Source organism: Lemur catta, chromosome 5 (assembly GCF_020740605.2).
Source record: "Lemur catta isolate mLemCat1 chromosome 5, mLemCat1.pri, whole genome shotgun sequence".
Lineage (NCBI taxonomy): Eukaryota > Metazoa > Chordata > Mammalia > Primates > Lemuridae > Lemur > Lemur catta.
The window spans coordinates 101,619,182-101,645,318 of record NC_059132.1 but is presented as its reverse complement, the minus strand read 5'-3'; the positions used below and the strand labels follow the sequence as shown (position 1 = coordinate 101,645,318).

The 26,137-nt window shown below is 45.6% G+C and overlaps 1 protein-coding gene across 12 annotated transcripts in view; it reads right to left on the bottom strand.

Annotated features, from left to right (window-relative positions):
• IRF2 (interferon regulatory factor 2) overlaps positions 1-26,137 on the bottom strand; it is a 126,484-nt gene that overhangs the window by 31,532 nt on the left and 68,815 nt on the right. For 4 of the 12 annotated variants that reach the window (XM_045552425.1, XM_045552422.1, XM_045552424.1 and 1 more), the window contains 2 exons: positions 8,777-8,882; positions 4,466-4,561 (listed from right to left, as the gene is read on the bottom strand). In XM_045552425.1, the coding sequence (XP_045408381.1) occupies positions 4,466-4,552 (87 nt within the window). In that variant the 5' untranslated portion in view covers positions 4,553-4,561; positions 8,777-8,882. Of the gene's footprint in view, positions 1-4,465; positions 4,562-4,829; positions 4,844-6,231; positions 6,255-8,776; positions 8,883-9,625; positions 9,803-16,748; positions 16,815-26,137 lie in introns of those variants that run through there. The other 8 variants (XM_045552427.1, XM_045552421.1, XM_045552428.1 and 5 more) reach the window with 6 other exon arrangements.

The following is a 26,137-nucleotide window of genomic DNA, read 5'->3' as shown; positions in this document are numbered from 1 at the left end:
TAATAGTTGGCTATTTTTGTTTGGAATCCTTACCCCGGTCAGTGATAGTCTGATGTTTACGCAGACACAAGCCTGCTTTCAAAGGGGGAAAATGGGAAAGGTCTGGAACTACCTGATGACGCCTGTGCCTTGGTGCCTGGGTCCAGGTGGACCCCCAACAGGAAACAGGAACATCAACAACCAGGGCGGGAATCCCACCAAGCTACGAGAGAAATCGTGAACCTGGACGTGGCTGCCTCCTTAGAAATGGGCCCAGGGAAACACAAGCAAGCACTTGCACAGATCCAGAACTAACCTACTCTCCTCAACAAGTCAGTGGCAAGAAGAAAAAAAGAGGAGTTACTGTTCACAGTCAGGAGAGACTTAGAGTATAAACATCAAACACAACCTGTGGATCTTTTTGGATTCTGATTTTAACAAATCAACTGTAAAAAGATATTTGGGGAATACTCAAGGCATTGTGAATAGGAACAGGGCAGTGATGATATCCAAAAGCTATTACTAATTTTGTCCAATTGACAATGGTACTGTGGATATTTAAGAAAATGTCCTTAAGTCTTATAAATGTACACTATTGGGAGTTGCCTTAAAATACCACACACACAAGCAAAGATAAAATAAAATGTTAATAAATCTAGTTGTGGGCATATGGGAATGTGCTATCCTATTTTTTCTAGTCATTAGGCTATTCAAACACACGATGTACATTTGCAAATACCCATAATAAGGAGCAAATGGCCCCAGCCAAGGCCACGCCCGCAAGCCAGTCACAACACTGCTTTGCCAGACTTCCTCACTGTTCCTTCAGCGGAATCAAAGGACCGTTCCAGTACCACCCTGCGCCGAGTGATGAAAAGTAGGTGCGTTTGAATATTCGCCCCCTCCAAAACTCATGTTGAAAAGTAATCACCAATGTGGCAGTCCTGAGACGTGTGGTCTTTAAGAGGTGACTGGGTCATGAGATCTCTGCTAAGGATTAATGGATTAACGGGTTAATGAATTAATGGGCTGTCACGGGAGTAGGGCTGGTGGCTTTCTAAAAACAGGGAGAAACCTGAGCAAGCACACTCAGCCCCCTTGCCATGTGATTCCTTGACCTTGAACTTCTACCTAGCCTCCATAACTATAAGAAATAAATTCCTTTCCTTTATAAATTACCCAGTTTCAGGTACTCTGTTATAAGCAACAGAAAAGAGACTAAGACAATAGGAGATGGAAACAAATTTAAGACATTGATTAACCACCTCTTTGCTTCTTACTAAGATGTACTGGGTTAGATGGAGTCTCCATTTGAGACACATGTGACAATTGCCAATCCAGTGTTCATAGGTCTGATTATTTTAACACAACAAAACGCAGCCACCAATATTGTGCTCCTCTTCAAGTACCCAACGCTCGTTCCTACATTCCCAGAACAATCCTTAAGGAGGAGCGCCTCCTGCCACCAGGCACTACACCTGGCACTGAGCACCAGCAAGGATCAAGACAGCCATGGCACCTGTGCATGGGGACTGGCGCCCTTCACCATGAACGCAAACACCTGGGGCATAAGTGAGCCACAAAGCCACGGACAGTGTCTTTCCTAAGGGTTACAACAGTCTTCAGAACGAGAAGAGATTTTGGAATGACCTCAAGCCACTCAAAATATAGACGGGGGTTCCCAGACAGAATGCTTGTGAATGGGAAGGAACCAACAGTAGGCTCTCCGCTAAGTATTTATGTGGACAGATGAATGCCAACAAGGCTAAGTTAGCGGAAACCTATAAAAAGCTGCCCTGTGGGAGTGCAGGTATGGAGAGAAAAGGTCCTGACCCCAGCCGAGGCCTGCAGTGACAGTGATGGCACTGCCCATAGTGCACAAGCAGGGCCATATGCCCACTCTGGCCAGGCCCCAGTGGGACGCCTGCTTGACAAGGCCCCCAAGCCATAGTGCAGCCCGTGGCCTCTGTGCCAGTGGCGTGCTGAGAGGCAGCGTGGGCCAGCAGCCCCGGGCACACTCTCCTTCATCAGCCTGGCTCATGCTCAGCTCCAGCAGAGAAGCCCGGCGAGATGGCAGAGGGCTCTCCTTCTCCTCTCTGCCTCAGGAAGAGAACTCTAGAGCCAAGAGCCAGGTGAGTGAAGCAGGTAAGGGCCACCTGAATGGGGCCAAGTGTTCAGCTGCACAAAGAGAAATCCATTTGCCTTCTGGTCCTGTATCAGAAAAATATAGACAAAGCAGATGGAAGACAAGGCATCCCAAGGAGAGTCCCAGGAAGGACACAACCCTTAGAGGGTACATTAGTTTCCTAGGGCTGTTGTGACAGATTACACAAACTGGGCAGCTTATAACAACAGAAATTTATTCTATTTCAGTTTTGGAGGCCAGAGATCCAAAATCAAGGTGTTGTCGGCAGAGCTACATTCCTTCCAATGACTCTAGGGGAAACTCCTTCTTTGCCTCTCCCAGCTGCTAGTGGCTCCTGGAGTCCCTTGGCTTGTGGCTGCGTCACTCCAGTCTCTGCCTCTGTCTTTTCCTCTGTGTGTATGTCTTCTGTCTCTTATAAAGACACTTCTCACTGGATTTAGGGCACTGCCAGATAACCCAGGATAATCTCATCTTGAGATCCTTAATTACATCTGCAAAAACCCTTTTTCCAAATCGCACTCCAGGTTCTGGGGATTAGGGTACAGACATCTCTTCTTAGGGGTCACAGTTCCATTTACTACAGAGGACGGCTAACTGCAGTGCATCAAGTGCCTTTGCATTACAGGTGGCATGATGACATTGCATGTTCCTCCCTGCATCAAGCCAAAATCAGTGGATGCATTTAAAAAAAGAAAAAGCAAACACAGACACTTACTTCTCTTCAGAATTAAAACATTTGCTTTGACTTCCCACTGTATATCAAAACAGGTAATTTTATCTTCTTCTTCCAAACAGAATCCTACTTAACCTCTCTGTGCCTCAGTTTTCTTGTCTGTAAAATGGAAAATGATAACCGTACCTACTCCATAGTGGTAATGACGTGAGTTAATGCATATAACTTGCATAGAAAGGTACCTGGCATGGAGGAAGCACTTAATAAACATTAGCTTTTCTTATTATTATTATTATTTGTTACCCTATGTCTCTTCAACTCTACTTTCCTGAGAGCCCCATAGGTGTCCCTGCTAATGGAACAAGCAAAGGAACAACCCAATTTCCTGTTTGTTTCTTTGGAAGAGGCTAATTACATATCTAAATCTCAAACACTACAGATACACCAACCCTAGAAAAAATACATTGTTTGCCATAAGACCTTAAATGTGTGACAAGTCACATGAAATAGGCATATAGGATAAATTATTTCTATTTACCCATGACCCACCTTGTTTCAGAAAGGACTTACTTAAACAGATACATTCAAAACGGTCACATTAAATTAAAAATAAGTGGATGAGGGGGAAAGAACAAAAAGAAATAAGATTTGAGAGATGTCTGAAAAGATAAAATAAAGCCAGGATTGAAATTAGTGAAAACAAAACAGAATGCTGCAAACCCCTGTTTGCTTCCTAGAAGCAGGCCCGACCTGCAATCTGGCTCTCAGCTCTTGCACCTGACACAAAGATAAAGCCTGACCAGCTAAATTATTCATTGTGTCCTTAAGATTAAAAAAGAGAAGAGGAGGGGGGTGGAGAAGAGGAAAAAGACATTTGCTCAGAAGGAATGCAATTGTTCCTGGTAGGAGGCAAGAGATTTCTCCCTTGGGCCCCCTCAAAGAAGGCATTGATGCATTCTATTTAGTTGGGTTTCTAGATTATATATTTCTACAAGTTTGGTTTTTTTTATTTCACAGATATCTTTCTGATTCATCCCTAACAGCTAGGACCAATTAAATTGAGAGTTTTGAGCTTAACAAAGTAAGGGAGTATTTATGCACGTGTGTGGGGTGGGGGTGGGTATAATGATAAACTCATTTTTAGGACAGGTGGGCATACAAAGGTAAAAAGAAGACTTTTTTAAAAGAAAAAAATATAAGTTTTCTTTAAATAAGAAATATTGAAAAGAAAAGCAATACGCTCCTCCATCCTCCATGCCCAATATAAAATCCTGCAGTTTCCATGTCCTCTAATTCTAGGAAGCTGGGGAGGCAAGAAAGGAATGATCTGGAGAAGGAAGAGGGGAAGAAGCATTAAAGAAAAACACAGAAGAAGCTTCCCATAAAGAGTCACCAAAATGCCAAAGGTGAGCTGATACTAGCAAGCCAAGGCTGAGACTTCAGGTTAAGAAGATAAAACTTTTTGATATGATCACTTTTGGTTGGCTGGTTTTTCTAATGAATGACCGTAAGATCTTGAACACAACAATTTTATTTTTTGGCAGCCCACATGGGCAGCTCTCTCTCTCTCTCTCTGTCTCTGTCTCTGTCTCTGTCTCTCTCTCTCTCTCTCACACACACACACACACACACACACACACACACACACGCATGCAGATAATACTCACCTTGTTCAGCCACTTTAGCCCCGGTATCGTGTTGGAGTTGATCTGTTCCTCCAGCCACGGGCGCATGCGCATCCGTTCCACAGGCATGGTGCCCTGCTGCAGAAGAGAAACACAACGTTAGGCACTTCTGCTACTGACTGTCGTGTCTGCACCACACACTTCCGACTCTTTCAAGGGCCAGGGGAGCGTCCTCAGGGGCTGAGCCCTGGAGCCACCTGCCCTCGCTCACCCCTCCCACTCGTCCAAGGAGCTGTCTCGGGGGTGTGGGGACAGGATGGCCCAGGCCTGCCTATTCTCTGAGCTGGCTCTCCACTGGCATAGGAAGCCCCCGGCAAAAACCCAGGTAGCTGGAGGGCCCGGACACCTCTCAGTGACTTTACCTAAAGCTAAGCTTTCCCCACTCCTACCCTGGCTGTGTTTGCAGCAGAAACCAACCGGGTACCAGGCAGTCAGAGGACCAGCATGTCACAACACCTTTGGGTACTGCCCTTCCAACAGCCAAGGGTGGGCAGGGCAAAGCAGCTTGTGTGGGAAAGAGGCTAACCCATTCACTCCTCTGGGGTATCTGGGTTATATAAATGCTTTGAACCCCCAATATTGGCACTTAAAGCTCTAAAGGAATCAGTGTGCCTCCCCCAAAGTCTTTTGCCAAGGAGCCATTTCCTCCGGACTTTGTCTACTTCCAGAGCACACCAGCATCTTGCTCGGGCTTCACCTCTGCTTTGCCCTAATGCAGTCACGCCCTCCCTCAAGCACCTTTCCTCAATACCACTCTCCCCCTCTGACCTGCCATCACCCCTTTTTCCTTTAACTCACTTTCCCTTTGAAAAGCATTTCCTGGTCTGATCACCCATCCTCAACTGGTCCACACCACACCTCCCTCCCTCCTTCCGGATTCCTTTCTAGGACAGCCTTTCCTTTGTCCCCCAAAACATGCCCAGAGGGGAATCACTAACAAAGCACCTTCCAAACTGTCTACCACCCATCTTCACCCTACCAATGCCTAAATTTGCATTTAATCTGGGATCCAAAAGCAAAGGCCATGCTGATTCAAGTCTCCATTCTATAGTACTTCATCATGGACAATATGACATTATAATCCTCTTTCAACCCTAACCTGTCTCTCCTTAACTCATTTCCTTCAAAAAAGAGCTCTTAAAATTCTATTCAGAGGCATTTGGGCTGAGATGATCAACATCTCAATATCTCTCTGTTCCAGCTTGCCGAGGACTCCTCCCTCTCTCTGCCCTGCCCCAGCTGGTGCAAAGGCTCAGCATCATTACTGGAACCCTGCAGGAGCCACCGTCTTTTCCCTGCATTTCTCCCACAGTTCTGGCCCCCTCGGTGTTGCAGACACCCCCTGCCCCTCGTTCACACCTTGCCCTCTGCTCCTCGCTCTCTGGCCTTGCCAATCCTCACCCGCCTTCTAAGACCCGGCCTCCACCTTCCTTCTCCCTAAGGCCTTCCCAGACCACTTGGGCCTGAAGTAATCCCTCCTCCTCCAACTCCTACCATACCACTGGTCTTACACTGCTCAACCGAAAAGTCAACACTGCTTTAGGGCTGCTGTTTAGTCTTTAATCGTATCCCTTGCCTCACCTATACGCTTTTTGGCTGTGTACACTCTCTCTTCCTAACCAAATCCTACATTCTTTGAGAGTAGGAACTTAACTTCTAATGGGTCTTTTCATAATCCTACAAAGCCCAAATGCTGCCTTCCACACAGGAAACGTTCCAAACAAGGCCAGGCCAGCTCTGAAGATCACCTCGGCCGGGCTGCCACAGGAGGTCGGCCACACCCACTCCTCCGGAGGCTCCGGCCGCCATTCTTTGAGACAGAAACAGAAACCCTGGAGATTTCCACAAGGACATGCAATAGCCATGAGGAGCCTCAAATACAGTTGCTCTCAGCGGGTCTCGAGCTGTCCCATTCATTCATTTGTTCGTCCACCCACTCAAAGATCACGTATTGAGAATGGTGTTCCAGAACTGGAAAAGATAAGGCATTCCCTGCCATCTAGGAGGACACAGGAAAGACGGGAGTTCCAGAGCCCATGAGGAGCCCTGGGTACAAGACAATAAGTTACAAGAGAGTCCTGGGGGAACCTGTACACACACCACACTGGCGACCCTGTGAGGGTCTGTCCCCTGGGGTGGTGACCGCCAGCCCAATGACATCCTTCCGCTGAAGGTCTCAAGACACAGAATGGGCACAGCTAAGCCTAGAGCAGGAAATAAAATAGAGGGAGGAGCAGAAATAGGGGTAGCCACAGGGGTCACGAGTAGAGAACAACCCGACACGCAGAACCCCCGTGCACGGCTCCCCAGTGCTGCTGCGGTGCCCAAGCCTCGCCACGGGGGGAACGAGAGGCCTGAGGAAGTGGCTCTGCTTCCAGTGAGTGATCATCATAATGTCATTATTTCCTCCCATGTTTTTGTGCAAGTAACTCTCGGGAAAAAAATGGTCACCTGAAATATTTCCAAAAGCTAAAGCTTGCACGGTCGATCCGCATTATTGACAGATTCTGTATTTGTAAATTTGCCTACTCGCTAAAATATATTTGTAACCCCAAAGTCAATACTGGCAATGCTTTCGCAGTCAGTTGCAGAAATGCACAGAATTCGACTTGTCTGACACACACACCCCCAGCTGAGGTGGAACAAGGCAACATCACCTTCTTGTTTTAGCTCTACTACTACAGACATATATGTCCTGTCTACAGCCTGTTTAGTGTGACATTTCCCACAATTTTGTACTTTCTGTTGGTGATTTTGCTGTTTAAAATGCCCCTCAAGCATTGTGCTGAAGTGCTGTTAGCGTCCCTAAGGGCAGGGACACTCAGGGAGAAAATACACGCGTTAGGTAAACTTCGCTCAGGCATGACTTATAGAGTGCTGTTGGCTATGAGTTCAATGCTAACCAATCATTATAGATATGAAATAAGGTGTCTTTAAACAAAATACATACAACAACGTTATATATTGATCAGTTGGTGAAAATGTTGTGACCACAGGCTCGATGTCCTCACAAGAAGAGGAAAACGTAGACACAGACACACACAGAGGGAAGACGGCCATGTGAGGACAGAGGCAGAGACTGGCGTGATGCTGCCACCAGCCAAGGAATGCCCAGCAGTACCAGAAGCTGGAAGAGGCAAAGAAGGGTTGTCCCCCAGAGCCTTCGGAGGGAGCATGGTCCTGCTGACACCTTGATTTTAGATGTATGGCCTCCAGAACAAAGACAGGATAAATTTCTGTTGTTTGAAGCCACACAGTTTGTGGTTCCTTGTTAGGGCAGCCCTAGGGAACTATTAATAGAGAAGGGAGACGCTGCAAGGGCCCTGCGGCAGGATGACCTGCCAGTGGCAGGCAGTCAGCAACAGGGAGGACACGAGAGACATGGAAAAGCACGCCCAGGACTCTGGTCAGCATCCTAACGCTGAAGAGAAAACTGAAGGATTTAAGCAAATGAGTGATATCTGTCAATAGTAAAGGTAAGAGCTGGCTATGAAATCCAAACCAGCGTTTCACCAACTTTCAAGCCCATCTGAATCTCAGTGTAGGAGTTCTAGGTGATCCGAGATCTGCTTTTCTAGCAAGCTCCTCCGGCCTACACTCTGAGAAGTAAGACTCTGGCCTCCCTTTAACTGTTAATCATTAATTACCTGGTCATTCTGGCCTTTCGTCTAAGCGTCAGGTTTGACGGCATCGTCTACCTGCTGGGCCGCCCCTTATTTACAGACTACGCCTCTCCACCCAGGATGCAGCTCAGCCAAACCCCAAACATACAAAAAAATTCCCACAATCTTCCATCGGGACTGGTATTAATTATAAGTGGATTTTTAGGAAACACAGAGCACATATTTTATCAGAGTAGGGAAAACTCTTACAAAGGGCTTTACTGATTTCAGGTTTATGTTTGTTTGATTTTGTAAACAGCGGGGACATCCCCCGTGATACACAACGACAAGCTAACCTGCTTACGTGAAGGCCTTGCCTCCGTTTTACTCGACTTTACACCCTGGCCCCATCTCCCACACTGAACAGGTTAATGAATTACCAGTGGTCTTGCCACATGACTCAGAACAAAAAGTTTGCCGTCTGGCACAGATTTCTCAGGACTCTCAGAGGATGAGCATACATCATGACTTCTGTGAAAAAAAGCAAAGGAGGAATTCTACCCTGAGTCTGGCACCAGGAACTGGTCATTTAGTTGGGCCCTAAAAGCAGATTATATTTCCAGAGACTCAAAGACTGGATGACAGGCAGAGACGGTCAGATGACTAAGTATTCAAATGAAAAAATGCTTCCTTGGTATACACTTTCTAGCTTCCGATATTGAAATTCAAGGTGACACACTGGTCTTCCTTCTGAAAGGCAAGTCTCCCCCAGGCACTAACACCCAGGCCACCTGAAACTTGAACAGAATTGGAGAAGGCAGGTCACTGAGTGGAGGAGACACACAGGTGCTATTTTTGCCTAAGAGAACCAAAATACACAGAAATCAGGACATTTGTGTCCCAGTCCTGACTCTGCCATTGCTGGTGTGTGTCCTTGGGCTAGTCACTCCATCTTTCTGGTCCACGCTTTGATCATCCAGAAACATGAGACATTTCAAAAAGATGATTTCTGAGGCTATCTGTGATCATATGAATCCTTTTGTAACATGAAGGCTCATAATTTGATTTATCTTTTTGTAAGCTTCTATTCTCATACACTGGGTTGTTTGTGTAAGTAAAGTGGTAAGATTTTATGGTTCTATAAACTTAAAATATGAACAACCTCTACTTCAAAGGAAGTAAAAGAGCTGAAGCACCTACCACCTAGAGCCTGACAAAAGGCACTTTGTAATGTCACCTTTTATTACGCCTTTGAGATGTGGGGTTGGGACCAGTCTCACAATCACAACATCTGGCTATAAAGCAGTTCAGCACGTGGTAGGTATTTAGAATATCACTGGTGCCAAGGCTGTTGCACAAAGGCATGCGAGCTACTCATGGTGAGTCACTGAGTCATGTGACGTGAATGATCCCCCATAAAGTTGAGAATGCTATGGCCCTGATTAGTGCCATTAACAGTCAGGTTGAATTTTCACCTAAATAACTGAGGTTTGGTTCTTGGAATAGTACTAGCAATGGCTACTATTTGCTGAGCACTTACTATTTGCCAGGAATTAAAACTAGGATTTTCTTGCCACGTGCAGTGACATGTACCTCTAGTCCCAGCTACTCAGGAGGCAGAGGTGGGAGGATCACTTGAGGCCAGGAGTTCAAGGCTGTAGTGTGCTATCATCAGGCCCATGAATCCACAGCATTCCAGCCTAGGCAAGAAAGACCTTGTCTCTTAAAATAAAAAAAAAAAATTTTTTTTTAAAACTCAAGATTTTCTATGAGTTTTGTTACTTAACTTTCGCAACCCCAGGAGGTAGGGACTTCATCATCCTTTATTGCAGATGACAGGACAGGTTGAGGAACTGCTGAAAGGCAACCTACTAGTAGGTGGGGAGCCAAGACTCTCATGCAGGCATGTCTGACATGAAAAACCTGGTTCATAAATCCTACCCTCTGCTTTCACCTTGTTTTAGGGTTTAGAAAGAACTAGGCTATGATGGCCTCTTAACTGTTCTACATACTGAGACTTTCTCAACTCCTCTGTCTTGTACACCACTGACATGTTCATCTTCCTAAAATACCATCCTAATCATGTCAATTCGCTATTCTAGAGACTTCTAAATGTCCCTGCTGGATTTCAGATAATAAACTCCTTGTCTGAGAGGCGGGTGGTGTTTCTAGTAATGGCACAATAGGTAATTCAGACCTAACTCCCATAGTGAGTAACTAAGAAACGTGGACAAAATATATTTTTGCAAATCCATTTAAAAGCATCAGAGAGCTAACAAGGCAGTAAAAACTTAGGAGGGTGAGATCTGGGAGAAAAAAGAAACCCAGGAAAGGAAGCCTGACACCTGGGGCTGCTCTCCTCCTAGCTCAGGGGCATCTGCTGGTCCCTGAAAAGGAGGCTGTGGGACTTAGAAGCTGAGCAGAGTTTTTGACATGTTCAGGTGACTCGGGGGACCAAAATTAGAGATCAGGCCCCAGCTGGGAAAACAGGGTTCTGGAAACACCCCTCCCCAAGCTTTGTAAGTAATATAACTAAATGAAAATAGACTAATATCAAAAACTGAAGCTCAGCTTTGAATCTTCTTAATCCCTGATCAAATTAAAATGACCTGGAACTTCCAGAAATAAATATAAATAGTATTTTGAGGAAGATAACATTATCCTAGGGTTCATATTATCACTGCAGCTTTTCATATACACTCACCAGCATTCAATCAATACAGCTAGGAATATGAAGATAAAAGGCCACAAAATATTATAGAAAACCAAGGGAAATAATGGGCCATAGAAACAGACCCATGAGGATACAGACACAGGTCTTACACAGATATAATGGATATATAGATACCAAATGTTTTCAGATGCAGTGTTGAAAACATCTATGCCTGATATATTAAAGGAAATAAAAGATAATATGGAAAGTGTTGTCAGAAAACTGAAAATTAGGCTGGGCACAGTGTCTCACACACCTGTAACCCTAGCACTCTGGGAAGCCAAGGTGGGAGGATCACTTGAGGTCAAGAGTTCGAGACCAGCCTGAGCAAGAGTGAGACGCTGTCTCTACTAAAATTGGGGAAAAAAACTAAATATTATAGAACAAATTTATTTTATTTTTTATTGTATATATGTTAACATTTTTATTATTATTTTTATACCTTTGTCTTTTAACTTCTATATCTGAATTAAAAGAGATTTATGCACAACTGTTACAGTATTATAATATTTTCTATGTGTCCACATAATTACCTTTACCAGCAACCTTCTTACATTTATATGTTCTTATGTTGCTGTTTAATAATTTTTCATTTCATCTTGAAGGACTGCCTTTAGCATTTCTTGCAAGGCAGGTCTGGTGGTAATAAACTCCTCAGCATTTTTTTTCCCTAGGGGAAAGTATCTCTCTTTAATTTCTGAAGAATAGATTTTCTATAAAACAAATTTTAGAAGTAAAGAATAAATCATTAAAATGAAGAACTCGATGGATGGGTTTAACAATAAATTAGAAACCATTGAAAAAAATAATAAGTGAACCCAAAGACAAGTCAAAAGAAATTCACAGAATGAAGCACTGAGAGACAAAAGGGTAGAAAAATGTAAAAAGGAACTAAAAGACCTGAAAAGATCTAAAATATGGATAATTCAGAGTTCCACAAAGACAAGAGAAAGAATGAGGTAGAAGCAGTATTTGAAGAGACAATGACCAATAATTTTCCAACCACAGATTGAAGAATCGCTACAAACCCCAAGTGGACAAATACAAATAAAACCACACCTAGGTGCACTACAGCACACTTGCTTAGAACCAAAAACATGGAGAGAAATCATAAAACAGCCAGGGGGAGGAGGGGCAGGGAGAGAAACCAGACTCACCACCTTAATAAAAGAAAAAAAACAAACACAAAATCCATAAGCCTTACATTGACTGCTCAACAGAAACAATGGAAGACAGAAGACAATGGAAAGACGTCTTTAATGTGCTGAAAGAAAGTAACTGCCATTTGAAAGTTTTACATCCAGAGGATACTGACTTCAAGAAAAAAGACAAAATAAAGGCATTTTTCACTCAGAGAAAAACTTAGAGAATTTTCCACCTGTAGAGCCACAGTTCACCAGCTCAGAGCAGCAGAGTCCGGAGATGGGTCACAGCTTGGCCAGCGAGAAGGCACAGGACCAGGCACTGAGTGACTAAGAATAGGGCTTGCGTGTGGGTGTCTCTAAAGCCGACGCCAGCAGTGCTCTGCCCCATTTCTTCTGCAGCTGCGCCATTTCTTTAAAGTGCCTCTGAGGACTCTTGTCACCTACTAGCCCTCCGTGCATAGCCATGTGTCCTCCCCTCTTATCAACCCACAGACATTCTACCCTCCCAACAAAAGCTAGCTCATGTCTGCTTTCACCCACCAAGCCTCCTCCCACGGTGCTAACCACTGGAACTCTTGTCCTGTGGCCTGTGCTAGCTCTGGACCAGTCAGTCACCCAGTGTATCAACAAATATTTATTAAACACCTATTACTGGCCGGGCACGGTGGCTCACACCTATAATCCCAGCACTCTGAGAGAGCAAGGCAAGAGGATTGCTTGAGGCTGGGAGTTGGAGACCAGCGTGGGCAACACAGCGAGACCCACTTTCTACAAAAATTAAAATTAAAAATTAAAAAAACACATATTATTAAAAGGAACTATGCTAAGTGCTGTGGAGGACTCACAGATGTGTAAGACATGATCACTGCCCTCAAGGAATTAATAAGTGAACTAAGGACATGAGACATAAATCATATAAAAGCTAACTAATAATACTATAATTATAATAATGAAAGACTAGGCAGTAAAGATCAGAAGGCAATATATGATTAATTCCCAACTAAATTAACCAGCTCATATGGAATATATAAATCATCATTAAACGGATTTGTAAGGGAAAGCTTCGTGGCACACGAAGAGCCTAATGGCTGGGAGGCGTCGCCCAGGCAGGGAGAGGGAAGCAGGCAGGCCCGGGGAGCTAAAGGGCTGGTGTCACCAGCCACTGCAGGACTGAGGAAGACGTGTCTGCTGGTGTGGGCAGAGCAAGCGCCTCCCACACCCACGCAGGTGGGGCCGCGTAGCAGCCAGCGAGTGACAGGCAAGCACTGGGTGCTTCACGCAGCCGTCTCTGGTCCTCACAACGGCCTCACCAGCGACCACCATTAGCCCCACTGTCGAGATGAAGAAAGGTAACCCCCTCCCCAAAATAACATCAATAAACAGGAAAGAAAGGAAAAGAAGCTGTCCAGGTCACCCAAGCCTCTAGATGGGAAGCCGGGATTTGAACCCGGGTTTTCCCGGGGAGTCTCAAAGGCCCAGCTAGAGTCTGGACTTGTTTACACAGGCTGCTGAAGACTCTGGAGCGTGTGCCTGGAGAAGAGCCACGTTTCAATACCACGAGCCGTGCAAGCACTCTTGTTCAGGACGGTGGCTGTGGGACTGCATGGAGAAAACACAAGGGACAACCCACTTATGGGAACATAATGGCTATTTTTAGTAGTCATTTTTCCTGGGTGTGTAAGAGTCCTTCCCCAAATGCAAGTTCCTCTCACAAGTTCCCCGCACTAACTTTTGTGTGCCTTTTCAGCAAAAATTAAGAATTTCCACACAAAATTATAGAAATTGACAGAAAGCTGGAGTTGGAAATTGAAAACCACCACCATCATCATCATCTCCCTCATGCCCATCATTCCAGGGCTTACTAGGAACCAAATGCAAAGCAAGTGCTTCTCACGCATTATTTCATTTAATCTTCCAAAAAGCTGCATAGGTAGAGTGTCTTACACACCTCCACTTTATAGATAAGGAAATGAAGCTGCTTACCAAGCTCCACAACTATTAAGTGGTAAAACTAAACTTCAAATCTAGATCTGCCTGACTCCAAGGGGTATGCCAGGAACCTCTAGAGCAGTGATTTTCAAACCTTTGATGACAACCCATTAGAGGGTCATGGAATCAGTTTATTGGATTCAGATCAGCATTACTGCATTAAGATCAGCACTTCTAATTTAATTTTAATGAACTACAATATAGACTAGAAAATATGAGGAAGCACCCTAAATAAAGTGAGCATTGTTTTATGAAATTTTTCTTTCAGTTTTATATCATATGGTATCATACAGGTACTGTGGTCAAAAGAGCACAAAAGCGTCACCCCAGGCTGCACTGGCTCCTACAAGTGTGTGTGCAGACGTGCGTGAGCACGGGACGGCTGGCAGCAGAAGGTGCTGTGGGGAGTGGGAAGCAAGAGAGAAGGATGTAGGAAAACAAGGAGAAGAAAACCCTAAGAAATGCACTGACTGCTGGGAAGTAGAAATAAAACATGTAAAAGAAGCATCATGGCATGTGCTTGGCATGAAAATATCACGTTCAGAGCTAATATGACCCTGTACATTAGGGAGTAGGGTTGAGACCTTCCTATGTGGCCATGCTTAATCCTTCTCTGCCTGCAGTATTGGACTCACTCTACATACTTCAGTGGGACCCTGGAGGAAGAAGTCAACACTTGCCAGTCAGGAAATCAGGAAGACGTTTAACATGTGGATGGAGTGCAGACACAGAAAAAAGTGTGTTTTTGAGTGTACGTATCATCTGCACCAATGTAAAACTGAGTTTTAAAAGTTTTGTTAGGTCAGGCGCTGTGGCTCACATCTGTAATCCTAGCACTCTGGGAGGCCAAGGCAGGAGGATTGCTGGAGGTCAGGAGTTTGAGACCAGCCTGAGCAAGAGTGAGACCTCATCTCCACTAAAAACAGAAAAAATTAGCCAGGCATATTGGTGCACATCTATAGTCCCAGCTACTTGGGAGGCTGAGGCAGGAGGATCACTTGAGCCCAGGAGCTAGAAGTTGCTGTGAGCTATGATGACACCACAGCACTCAAGCCTGGGCAACAGAGCAAGACTCTGTCTCCAAAAAATAAATAAATAAATAAAAGTTTTGTTAAACTTAGGAAAGTTAATAAGCAATGGAAATCAATTGTATCACATCCATTTTATAATTGATATAATCCTTATTTCATATTTAATATACCTGTTTTATTGTATTGAACTTTAAAAAGATACATGTCATATTATAGATTCATTTTAGAATATATCAACCAGGTGCAGTGGCTCATGCCTGTAATCCCCAGCACTTTGGGAGGCCACAGTGGGAGGATCACTTGAGGCCAGGAGTTCCAGACCAGCCTGGGCAACATTGTGAGACCCCATCTCTAAAAACAGTTAAACATATTAGCCGGGCATAGTGGCACATGCCTGTAGTCCCAGCTCCTCAGGAGGGTGAGACAGGAGGATCGCTTGAGCCCAGGAGTTTGAGGTTACAGTGAGCTATGATGGCACCACTGCACTCCAGCCTGGGAGACAGCAAGACCCTGTCTCTAAAAAAAAAAGAGGTTTTAAGCAATTCAACCATGAATTCTCCTTCTATGTGGATTTTTCAGGAAGAATGATGTGGCAGGACTGCTACCTCAAATACACCTCAACCCACAGTTATATTGTTCAGTTCTGTTCAGATCAGTATCTCCAAACTGCCTATGCAACATTATTACCTGGGGAACTTAAAAAAAAATTCCTTAGCCTCACCCTAAGGAGAATTTCCAAGGCTTAGGAACCAGGAATTTTTTTATTATCCTGGAGTAATTCTTATATGCAGCTGAGTGTGGGAATCACTGCCATTCAGTACCCATCAGCCCATGGACTTCCAGATCCCAGATGTTTAATAAACATCTTCACCTGAGTCTCGGGAAAACAGGAGGCCAATTAACGCATATGAAATTAAAACCCTAAAGTGCCTTTAATTACCACAAAACAAACTTCTCATGCTGAGATTCATTCAGATTCTAGTTTTGCATATTTGCCATTGTATCCACAATTTTTTAATTACGTGTGTTTTCTAGATCTTTTGGGAAGATACTACCATAGCTACTTTGCAAAAAATTACCCTGTCTCTCACCACAAACAACTCTGGTCCCTGACACAGTGTGATTCAGCCTCTGATAATAACATGTGCTGCATCATCACAACCGTAAGCGGACAGAGAAAGTGACTTAGGGACTCCCCTGTGCGCTCAAAAGATCTATCACTGGTTCTCGGTTCTGCGGGTGACCCAGTGGTCACTCTAGAGAACAATTCCTAATGCAGCCTAACAAGAACCGGCGTTCTTCATCCAGAGAGTAAGCCTTACAAATAGAAGTGACATGTTGTGTTCATGCAGATGTGTGCTGAGAGAGACCCCCGAAAGCTCTCCAAGGGCAGTTCCCTGGGAAATGTAAGAAGCGCAGTGCAAGAACTCCAATGGGAAAGGAAAGCAGCCAGACCTCTCCGCCGACCCGTACTTGACTTCCCCGGACCCATGCCATCCTGTGGCACTCCACCCACTGCCACTGCAGCACCCAGGGGTGCAGGCTCCTGCCGCCGTACTGTCCTGAAACCCGCAGCCTCTCTCCATCCTCCCGCTGCAGCCTGGCCCAGGAGCTTCTCCTCACCGCCCGGTGCTGCCGCAGCGTCCTTGTCCCAGCCACTCTGCCTTCAATCCATTTCCACACTCGGCAATCTCAGAAACAAATCTGCGCGGGTCACTCACATGCTTCAAAACCTTTCAATGGTTTCCCATCTTGTGCCCTTAGGAAAAAGCCCAGACTTCTTACCACGGCTCCAGGGCCCCTTCCTGGGTTCCCATTGCTCTCCAGCCCTGCCTGCTTTCCTTGGCACCCCAGAGCCCTGCACCCCGCCCAGTGCGCCACTCCCCAGCCTCTCTGTCTCCTGACTCGGCTCTCCCGCCCCCTCCCTAGACCATCCACGCTCGGCCTGTTCTCATCCCCACGGAGTGGCCCCACCACGTCCCCGCCGCCAACAGGTCTCCTCGCCTCTGTCTTGTTTGCCCACACTGCGAAAACCCACGGTTCGCTGAGCAGTCTCGCGACAGATTGGTGGCTCATCACCTCCTCTGAGCTTTCAGAGTCTCCGCAGACCATTTTTGCTTTTCCCTCCTCAGTTCCGGGTTCCATTTCCCACAGCAGCAATCTCAGGTCTTTCCGTCCTCGCACTCCCCGGCTCACTGCCACCCTCGTCACACGAGACTGCCTTTGATGCCACAGAGCAAACAGAAACCACCAGGCTCTTCTTCCTGAATGTCTAACACCCCGTCCTCTTAGTAGTTGTCTGGGCTTCTGGGATCTTCTCTCCTTTCTCAGACTAGGTGGGTGGGAACGCCACTCCCTGCCACAGGGAGCGCGGGACGTGTGAGAGGAGATACTGAGATTGCTTTGGGGCCTACTGAGTCTGAGATGTCTTTGGGATACCCAAAAGGGATGTCAGGTGGTCCATCAGATACATGAGGCTAGAGCTCAGGAGAAAGGCCCAGCCTGGAAACACCCGACCATGTCTTTGAAGGTTGTTGAGATGTCGTCTCTTCGACCATGCCTAGCCTGGCCAACTCAAGACCCGCGCCTGCCGCCTTCCCTTGAATTCATGAAACACGCTCCCTCTAATAGTCGTGTACCATGTGTCTGCCCTGCCTTCAAGTCTCCCCTTCATTTGTATGTGCTTAATCCACTAGCACAAAATGCTCCTTTTGTGCTGGAACCCCGTGTTAGCATCGCCACGTATGTCGCCACCTAGGCCTACAGTCTTGTTCTCTGCACCCAGCAGGCACCCAGGGAGTACAGACCTGCACGATCCAGACATTTTGCAGCAGCAGACTTGCTCTCTATTTGCACAGTCCAACAAGGTAGCCGCGAGCCACGTGGGGACACTGAACACCTGGAATGTGGCAAGCACGAATGAGGAAAAACCTGTGTCATCAACGATGGACACACAGTGCTAAGGCTGGTTCTAATCTTTCCAAATCACACTGAGTGGTCAGGTGTCTGGTGGAAAGGAAATACTTGCTTCAGACACTGCTGTGGAGTTCCTAACACTGAAACTGTTCTGTTTTGAGGAAAGCTTAGTTTTAAAAGGCCTGACGCACCCTGCAAACTTAATGACCTTTCAGAACACCACCTGTTGGCGGGGGAGGGGGGAACCTCTGTGTGAAGAACTGCCTGATCCAGGTCTAGACCTGCAAGCCCTTGACAACAACCCGCTAGCAAGTACAGAGTATCCCACACTCCACCGTAAGGATTTTAACAATAGTGAATGAGTATTAAGTGCTTAACATTGTTAGACAAGTTCTAAGCATGTTACAAGTATTAATCTTAGCCCACTTGAGTCACATCAGCCCCATACAGTAGGTACTACTATACCCCCATTTTATAGGCGAAGAAACTGAGGCACATAAGGTTAAGTGACTTGTCCAAGGTCACAGAGCTACTGAGTGGTAGAGCTCGGGTTTGAACAGGAGTCTCAGGCCCTTGCTCAGCCTCTGGGAAGGAGGCAAGCACACGCAGGACACACTGGGTCCACGGAACAAGGCGTGGAGGGCCCCACGCTTCCCTCTGAGCCCGCATCTACACTGAGAGCCCTGCAGCCCGGCAAGTGCCCTTCAGGCTCCGGTGGCCGGGCCTGGTGAACAGGAAGCTGTTCCTCAACTCCTTCACCCAGCCCCTCTCCCAGGCACAGCCCTTACCCCTGCTTCTCCTGGCCGACCAGAGCTTTGTTTTGCTCTTTGTCCTTCCTCACTCCCACACTCCAAAAGAAAAGTACTTCCCACTCTCCAACCCTTCACCTCCATATCCTGTTTAAGAAACCAACAGGGGAGAACCAGAGGAGCTTTTTCCCTTTGCGTTACGTGGGTGTATTCTCCAGTTGCTTCATTTTAGTTTCTGCTTCTGCCATTCAGCAGGGTCACCTGGGTCCTTGAGGGGTCTTTTGATGGCAGAGGGGTTGGAATGAGTGCCCTGCCCTGCCTATTACTGATTAACCTGGAGAGCTATTTCAGGAGCACAACTAAGTCCCCTTGAAGGCTTAATGTTAATTTCACATTAACATTTACTTAAGGTACCGAAAGCCACTAAAGTACTAAGCATTCTTAATATTTGCCATGTCCACCTCCTGCCATTCCAGCGTCTGTGAAGAGCAAACCTTAGGCTATGAGGCCATTTTTGCTTCCCACTCTCATACTGGTCTCATTTTTAGTATCAGGACCGCTAAGGACTGCGCAACCCCCAGGCCCAAAAGCTCTACTCCAACCTATTCAGACCTCTCCGCACCCTGTCTGCTCTTTACCAGTCAACACCAGGTCACTTCTCTCCTGGACTTCAGGGGGCAGTTTAAATCTGCCCCTCTGAGAAAGCCTTCCCTGCCAGTGTAGATTCAACTATGACCATAACTCCTGCTGACTGACAGCTAATCAGTCTTGTATGACTCTTAGCTCATTAATTTGACTTCCTAATGAGTAATTATGACCTCCGCAGGGCCTGTCCTCATTTATCATGGAGGAGGATGGTGGCCACAATGTGGGACCCAGGATGGCACTCGAGGTCTGATAGCCACTGTGCCTCTAGGGCAGCACAGCCACCCAGGGGCAGGGCGCAGACCGGGGGAGACCTCGATGACTCCTGTGTCCATCACGAGTGGGCAGGGAGGGAGCCTGTGGCAAGGGCAGTTTCTTTGTCACTGTCCCTTATATGAGATAAGGACAGGGGACATGTGACCTGAAATCAGAGATCAGCCTGCCATCCCCTAAGAACTCAGAAATCCCCTAGTCTCCCCACCCTCTCCACACCTGTAGAAGCTGTTCAGGTCTTTGCAGTGGGGCAGGAGATCTCCATTGGACGACCGCCACCACTTCCCAGGACACTGCTTCAGACACCAAACACACAGGGTAACAGAACCCAAGAGCCTTATGTCTCCGTTTTCTCCTCTATAAAATGCAGCAACTTCCTCAGGGTTTGTGGTAAGGGCTAAAAAAGATGTGTGAAGAGACTAGCCTAGTATCTGATCAACAGCTGATATTTAATAACTAATCGTTTCTGCAGACACAAATTTATGGTCGAGGATATTCAGGGAGCATTATTCATAATAGCAAATTGACCCAAATACCAGACAATAGGAAGATGCTTAAAGAAAATGTGGTAGAGGCAAATAATGCAATATTAGGACTATAATAGTGCCCCCTTATCTGGACAAAGGGATGATTCGTGTCCCAGGCAGGACGAGGTGGGATATTGAGAGATTTCATCATGCTACTCAGAATGGCATGCAAAGCTTATAAATTGTTTATTTCTGGAATTTTCTATTCAATATTTTCAGACCACGATTGGCCAGGGGTAATTATAACTGCTGCAACTGAAACCACACACAAGGGGGGACCACTGCATAGGAGAATATTTAATTTGTCTGGGAATGCTTAGGACAGAAAGTGGAAAAAAAAAAAAAAGTGGGGGAGGAGGAGGCTATTTAACCATCAGGGCAATACAGGGCCGTGCACAAATTTCCAGGGTATGTGCACCGCGGTGGTTTCCCATGGCTGCCAGGCCAGCGCTCTCTCCTCCCACAGCTCCAAAGACAGTCAGCGCTCCCCCGTCCACAATCTCTCCAGCCAGCTCACGCTTAGGGAACTCAGGGCACAACCCTGGCTGACAACGTGAGCCGAGATACAGTTGTTTGGCCTGAAGTGAGCTCTGGGGCATGGGGGGCAGGCCCCAACACCAGGCAGTACTGTACAGAGGTGGGGACATTTCCTGAACAGCCCGATGTCATCGTGACAAGTGCTATCCTGTGCTCACTGTAAGTCCTCAGTTTTCCAAGACAGTCCTGATGTCAGCAGTGCTCTAATTTTAGATCAGAAAATAAGAACAATATGGCAACAGAGAACATTCTCAAAACAACTGAGTTTCATGCTACCCTTCCTTCCTCCCACCCCTCCTTTATGAATGATTTAGTCCAAATGCCCATTAGGTGGAACTGAGCAAAGTACTGAGCTGAAGAGTGACCCCCCCCCCCGCCCCCGCCACAACATTCGTGTTCACCTGGAACCTGTGAATGTGACCTTTGGAAATAGAGTCTTTGCAGATACCATCCCGTTAACATGGGGTCATGCTGGACTGGGACAGGCCCTAAATCCAACATGGGCAGCGTCCTTATAAGAAGAAGGAAACTTGGACACAGATACACACAGAGGGGAGAATGCCACATGAAGACAGAGACAGAGACGGGAGTGATTCGTCTGCAAGCCCAAGGACTGCCAGCAACCACCAGAAGGAGCCAACCCTGCTGACACCTAATTTTAGACTTCTGGCCTCCAGAACTGTGAGAGGATAAATTTCTGTTGTCTTAAGCTGTCCAGTTTGTAGTAATTTGTTATGGCAGCCAGAGGAAACTAAAACAACAGACACTGTTGGGAGGGGCAGCCGCGGCCAGTGTGGGTACTGGCACAAAGGGGCGTCCAACCAGGCGGCAGGGGTGGCGGCATCCCGGCGTGTGGGGCAGGAAGCCCGCTTGGGGCAGTGAGGAGAGACCCAGGGGCAGCCAGCAGCCCCGTCAGGGGGCAGGAGCGGAGCAGTGTAGTGAGGAGGGCCTCCTCGTTGCAGCAGGCAACACGGGGACACGAGCTGAAATACGTACAGGCAATTGAGTCAATTATAAAGTACATCAAGGATAATGGGACCCAGCCTCCTCACTCCTAGAGAAGGAAGTCACAAATTCAGAAAGCAGCAAGCTTGAATAACCCCGGGTGTTGGATTAGAATAGGGGGAGTTGGTTTAAATTCATGGTTTTTCATATATCCCAATAAATACAGAAATAAATATAGATGTCAAAAAGTATGTGTATGTGTAAATACATATATAACTGATATATATATTTTCTAACCCTATCCACTAAGAGGGCCCGGGAGCAGGAATATACCACCAACCATGAGCACATGCAGTGCCCAAGTCTTAGTTTCTAAACACCATTCTCCATCCTTCGCTGAAAGGAATCAAAGTTTACAGAGATGGCTGATTCCAGAGCTGGGGCAGGAGAAGCAAAAGATAAGCCTAAACCAGAGAGTTTACTTATTTACTTTGGGCCAGAAAGTAAGGAGGTGCTCAAAAGATGACAGGAACATGTTAAAAGGAGACAGCAGCCAACCTGAAGGGGCTCCCACTGGCCACACCTGAGACAAGGTGAGCATTCAAATAAATGACAGTATCTCTGTCACTGAACAAAACAGGGGTCCACAAATAAGTAAAGAGGAAGACAAGAATGCTTTCCCATAAGGTAGAATGCCAACAGATAACTGTAGAAAGAATGATGGAATTAGAAGACCAACATTCAGAGTAGTAATTATTCAATCCCAAAACATCGATGGATGGATGTTCACCTGTGGGTGAAACGTGGATGAGAAGTGGGATACTTACATAGCCTCAAAGTGCCTCCCACAAAATATTTTTTATTGCAAAGGGAAAAGGAGTAATTTTACAGTGGAGAAGCCTGACAGATACCTCCTTAATCAAAAGATCAAATGAACATCACCATTAAAGGGACAAATCAAAGTCATATACCACCCGTGAAGATGCAAGAAGAACAGAGCCTCGCACCTGTGATGTTGTTGTAAAAATGCATAACCTGGATCTAATCATGAGGAAATATCCAACAAACCCAAACTGATAGATATTCTCTAAGATAAATGACCTATAACTGTCAAGAATGTCAAATTCACGGAAGTAGAGGAATGATTAAAGAGGCAGGACACCTAAAGGCAACATCTGGCCCTGGATCAGAGTGTTCTGCCTCAAGGACAAAATTGAGACATTTTTCTGGCAAACTTGATAGGGTCTATGGATTAGGTGGGACTAACACACTGATGTCAGTTTCCTGATTCTGGTGGTCGTCCTGTGGTCGCGTTGGAGAGTGTCCCTGTTGTAGGAAAGACACACTCAGGTATTCAAGAGTAACAGGACATCAGTGTTGGCATGCTACCCTCCAAAGGTGCAGGAAAAAAATTCTTTGTATTAACACTATTCTTACAACTTTGGTGTAAGTGTGAAATTAGTTCAAAAGGAAAAGACTTGGTGAGAAAGACAATACCAAAGCACGAACGTGATTTACAGTTCGTGTAAAGAGGAAAGATGGCATCATTTCTGCAAATACGATAAACCCTAGAAAATCTCCTTTGTGGTGCTTAAATTAAACATCTCGCAGTTTACTCTTAGTGCACCGGGATGGTATTAATAAGCATGTGTATTAATCACTTTATCACCCACGCGGGCAGCTCCGTCAAGCAATAATTAGCTGAACGAGGAGCCTCTAAGCTTCATTTCCAGGGGAAGGTGCGGAGTGATGGGCCAAATTCAACTGAAATCATTGGGTTGTGTAGAAAAGGAAAAATAAGATGACCACAGAGCTTTCCCGCGTACTTTAAAGAAGGCTCTCAGATTTAGGCACCGAAGATTTACCTCCAAACCTCTATACTGACTTAATAGAAGTAATTTAAATTTTAAAACACAAAGCTGGTTTCCAAGTCACATTGCCTCTCCTTGGAGGTTAAGGTGGCAACAAAGGGAAACCTCCAGAAGCGCCCTCATTGGTGCCAGGGATTGCGCGTTTTAGACATCTGTCCCTCACAGGCCCCCACGCCACCGCCACCGTTCTCTGCAGGACATTTCAGAACAGCTCAGCTTTCCCTAGCGCCCCCAAAGCTGGCATTCCCAACGCAGTTTCGTTTTCTAGCATGATAACAGTTCCCACTCCCACAGATTTTCAAGCACTTGGCTCAGAAAAGACCCACCATGAGTAAGGGTTTTGCTTTTGGTTTCTTGTTTACAACTTTTCCTCAACTTGTGGAAGACAGCAGCCTGCATAACCTTCAGTTCTACTTGCTCTGACTTGGCTGAAAACTGCAGCCGCCACTTTGGCCTCAGAGTACCAAGCAGAGCACGCATTTACCATTGTCCAGGAGAACAGCCACTCCACTGTAAGAACAGAAAGTGAAACCAGTGGCGAAGAACAATTCCTTCCTTCAACAAAGACTGTACCCAGCAGCAGCCCAACCCCAACCCAGGATCTGCCCTGCAGCCAGAACACTCTGTTAACTGCACAAACAGGATCTTGCCCTGCTTCGAGACCCACTGAGGTCACACGTGCACGCTCCAGCTCCCTGTCCCTTTGCTGTCCTTATTCCCCAAGCCTCTAGCGGTGGGTCTGCCCCAAGGCTCTGCACCTGTGGTCCCTCAGCCTCAAAAGCGTCCCCTGTCACGGGCTAACTCTTCCTCATTTTTAGATTTTGCTTTAAAATCCCTTCCTCAGCAAACCTTCTTTGTCTTTCTGGGCCAGCCCAGGCCCTCAAGTCTGCGAGAAGACCAAACCCATTCTGCTTTGTGCATCACTCTATTCCCAGGGCCCAGAGCACGGCCAAGCCTGATGCTCAACAAGCATTTGTTGAATAAATAAACAATGAACTTACTCTATATGCCGGGCATCCTGTTAAGCTAAGGGGAACAGAAAGAGGGCTTGCAGCCCAGTAAAAGAACGTCTGCACACAGGCAATCACGACGAGGAAAACGATGGGTGGCCATAGAAAGAAGTATGTATGGATGCTGTGGGGAATTCTACCTAAGAAGGCAGGAAGGCATACATACGCCTTTAAATTATTTCTTATAAACCATGCTTTAAATTATTTTAGGTTTTCAAGATATAATCTAGAATCATGTTTATTTCAAAGTTTTATATATGGCAAGTCACTAGAAACTCACCAGTACCACGTTGCCCGTTACCAAGCACTAACTAACAGGTGGTCAGTATGGTGACCATATAACTTACTGGCCAATATAGAAAGAACACTTTTGAGTGTGAATGGGGTCTCATTAATAGTTCAAAAGTGCAAAGGTGGTCAGATAATACGGTGCATTTACCAGCAGTATCTAGGGCAGAGCCCCTTAATCCAACACAGTAATATTTCTGCAGCAAAACATGAACATTCACACTGGATAAATAAAAGCTATGAATAGTTTCATGTCAATTCAGGGCAGACTACACTGCCAAATGAGTCATGATAATAACTTTCAGTTTCAGAGCTTTTTGGATTGCAAATAAGGGATTTTGGACCTGCGGTAGATTTCGAGTTATTTCTATCCTCGGAATATATTATTGTTATCACACTATACAGGAAAATAAGGATCATTTTCCTTAAATTGTACTTACATTAGAAATTAATCTGGCATACACTGTGCTAATTTAGTGAATAATAGCACCTTTTAGTTCTTCTTTTTTTTTTTTTTTTTGGGACAGGGTCTTGCTCTGTCACCAGACTAGGGTCACTGGACTTAGTGGTGTCATCATAGCTCACTGCAACCTCAAACTCCCGTGCTTAGCCTCCTCCTGCCTCAGCCTCACCAGTAGCTGGGACTACAGGCACATGCCACCATGCCTGGCTAATTTTTCTAATTTTTATAGAGATGGGGTCTTGCTCTTGCTCAGACTATTCTCAAACTGCTGACCTTGAGTGATCCTCCTGCCTCCGCCTCCCAAAGTGCTAGGATTACAGGCATGGGCCACTGCACCCAGCCACAGTTTTTAGTTCTAAAATGGAAAAGTTTAATGCAAATTGCTTCTGCCCATTATAAAGTAGGAAAATACTTTTTCTTGAACAGTTTTATAAAAATTAAAATCTTAAATAGCCATTTGAAATTATTTCCTTTAAGTCAGGTTTACCTAGAAATATGTATAAGAGTTTCACTTTACCAATCTAACACATAAAATATTTATTTATAAAAGAAGAAAAGCTTTAAGTAATATTCAAAATTTCTTTATAATATTCTCCCTAAGTTTCCTTTACAATGGCATTCCTAAGGAATTTGTAATGCCATTGTTCTTTCTCCTACGACATTTTAAATATTTGATTTAAAAACTAAATTTAAGGAATACCTTCATGAGTATCAAGTTAAATGGATTTTGTATTTGTTTATTAATTATTGCATTTGTACTATGAATGAGGTCCATGTCATCCACTGAAATGGGTACATAAGCTACTATTACATTTAATATGAGCCCTACTCCTCTGTAGAAGCCATGGTGTGGAACAAACTAAATACTATAGTGACACATATGCAAAGTTCCACAAGGAATTGTCTGGAAAGTTTACCTCCTACATTTCTTTTACCACTTAATTTTGAAT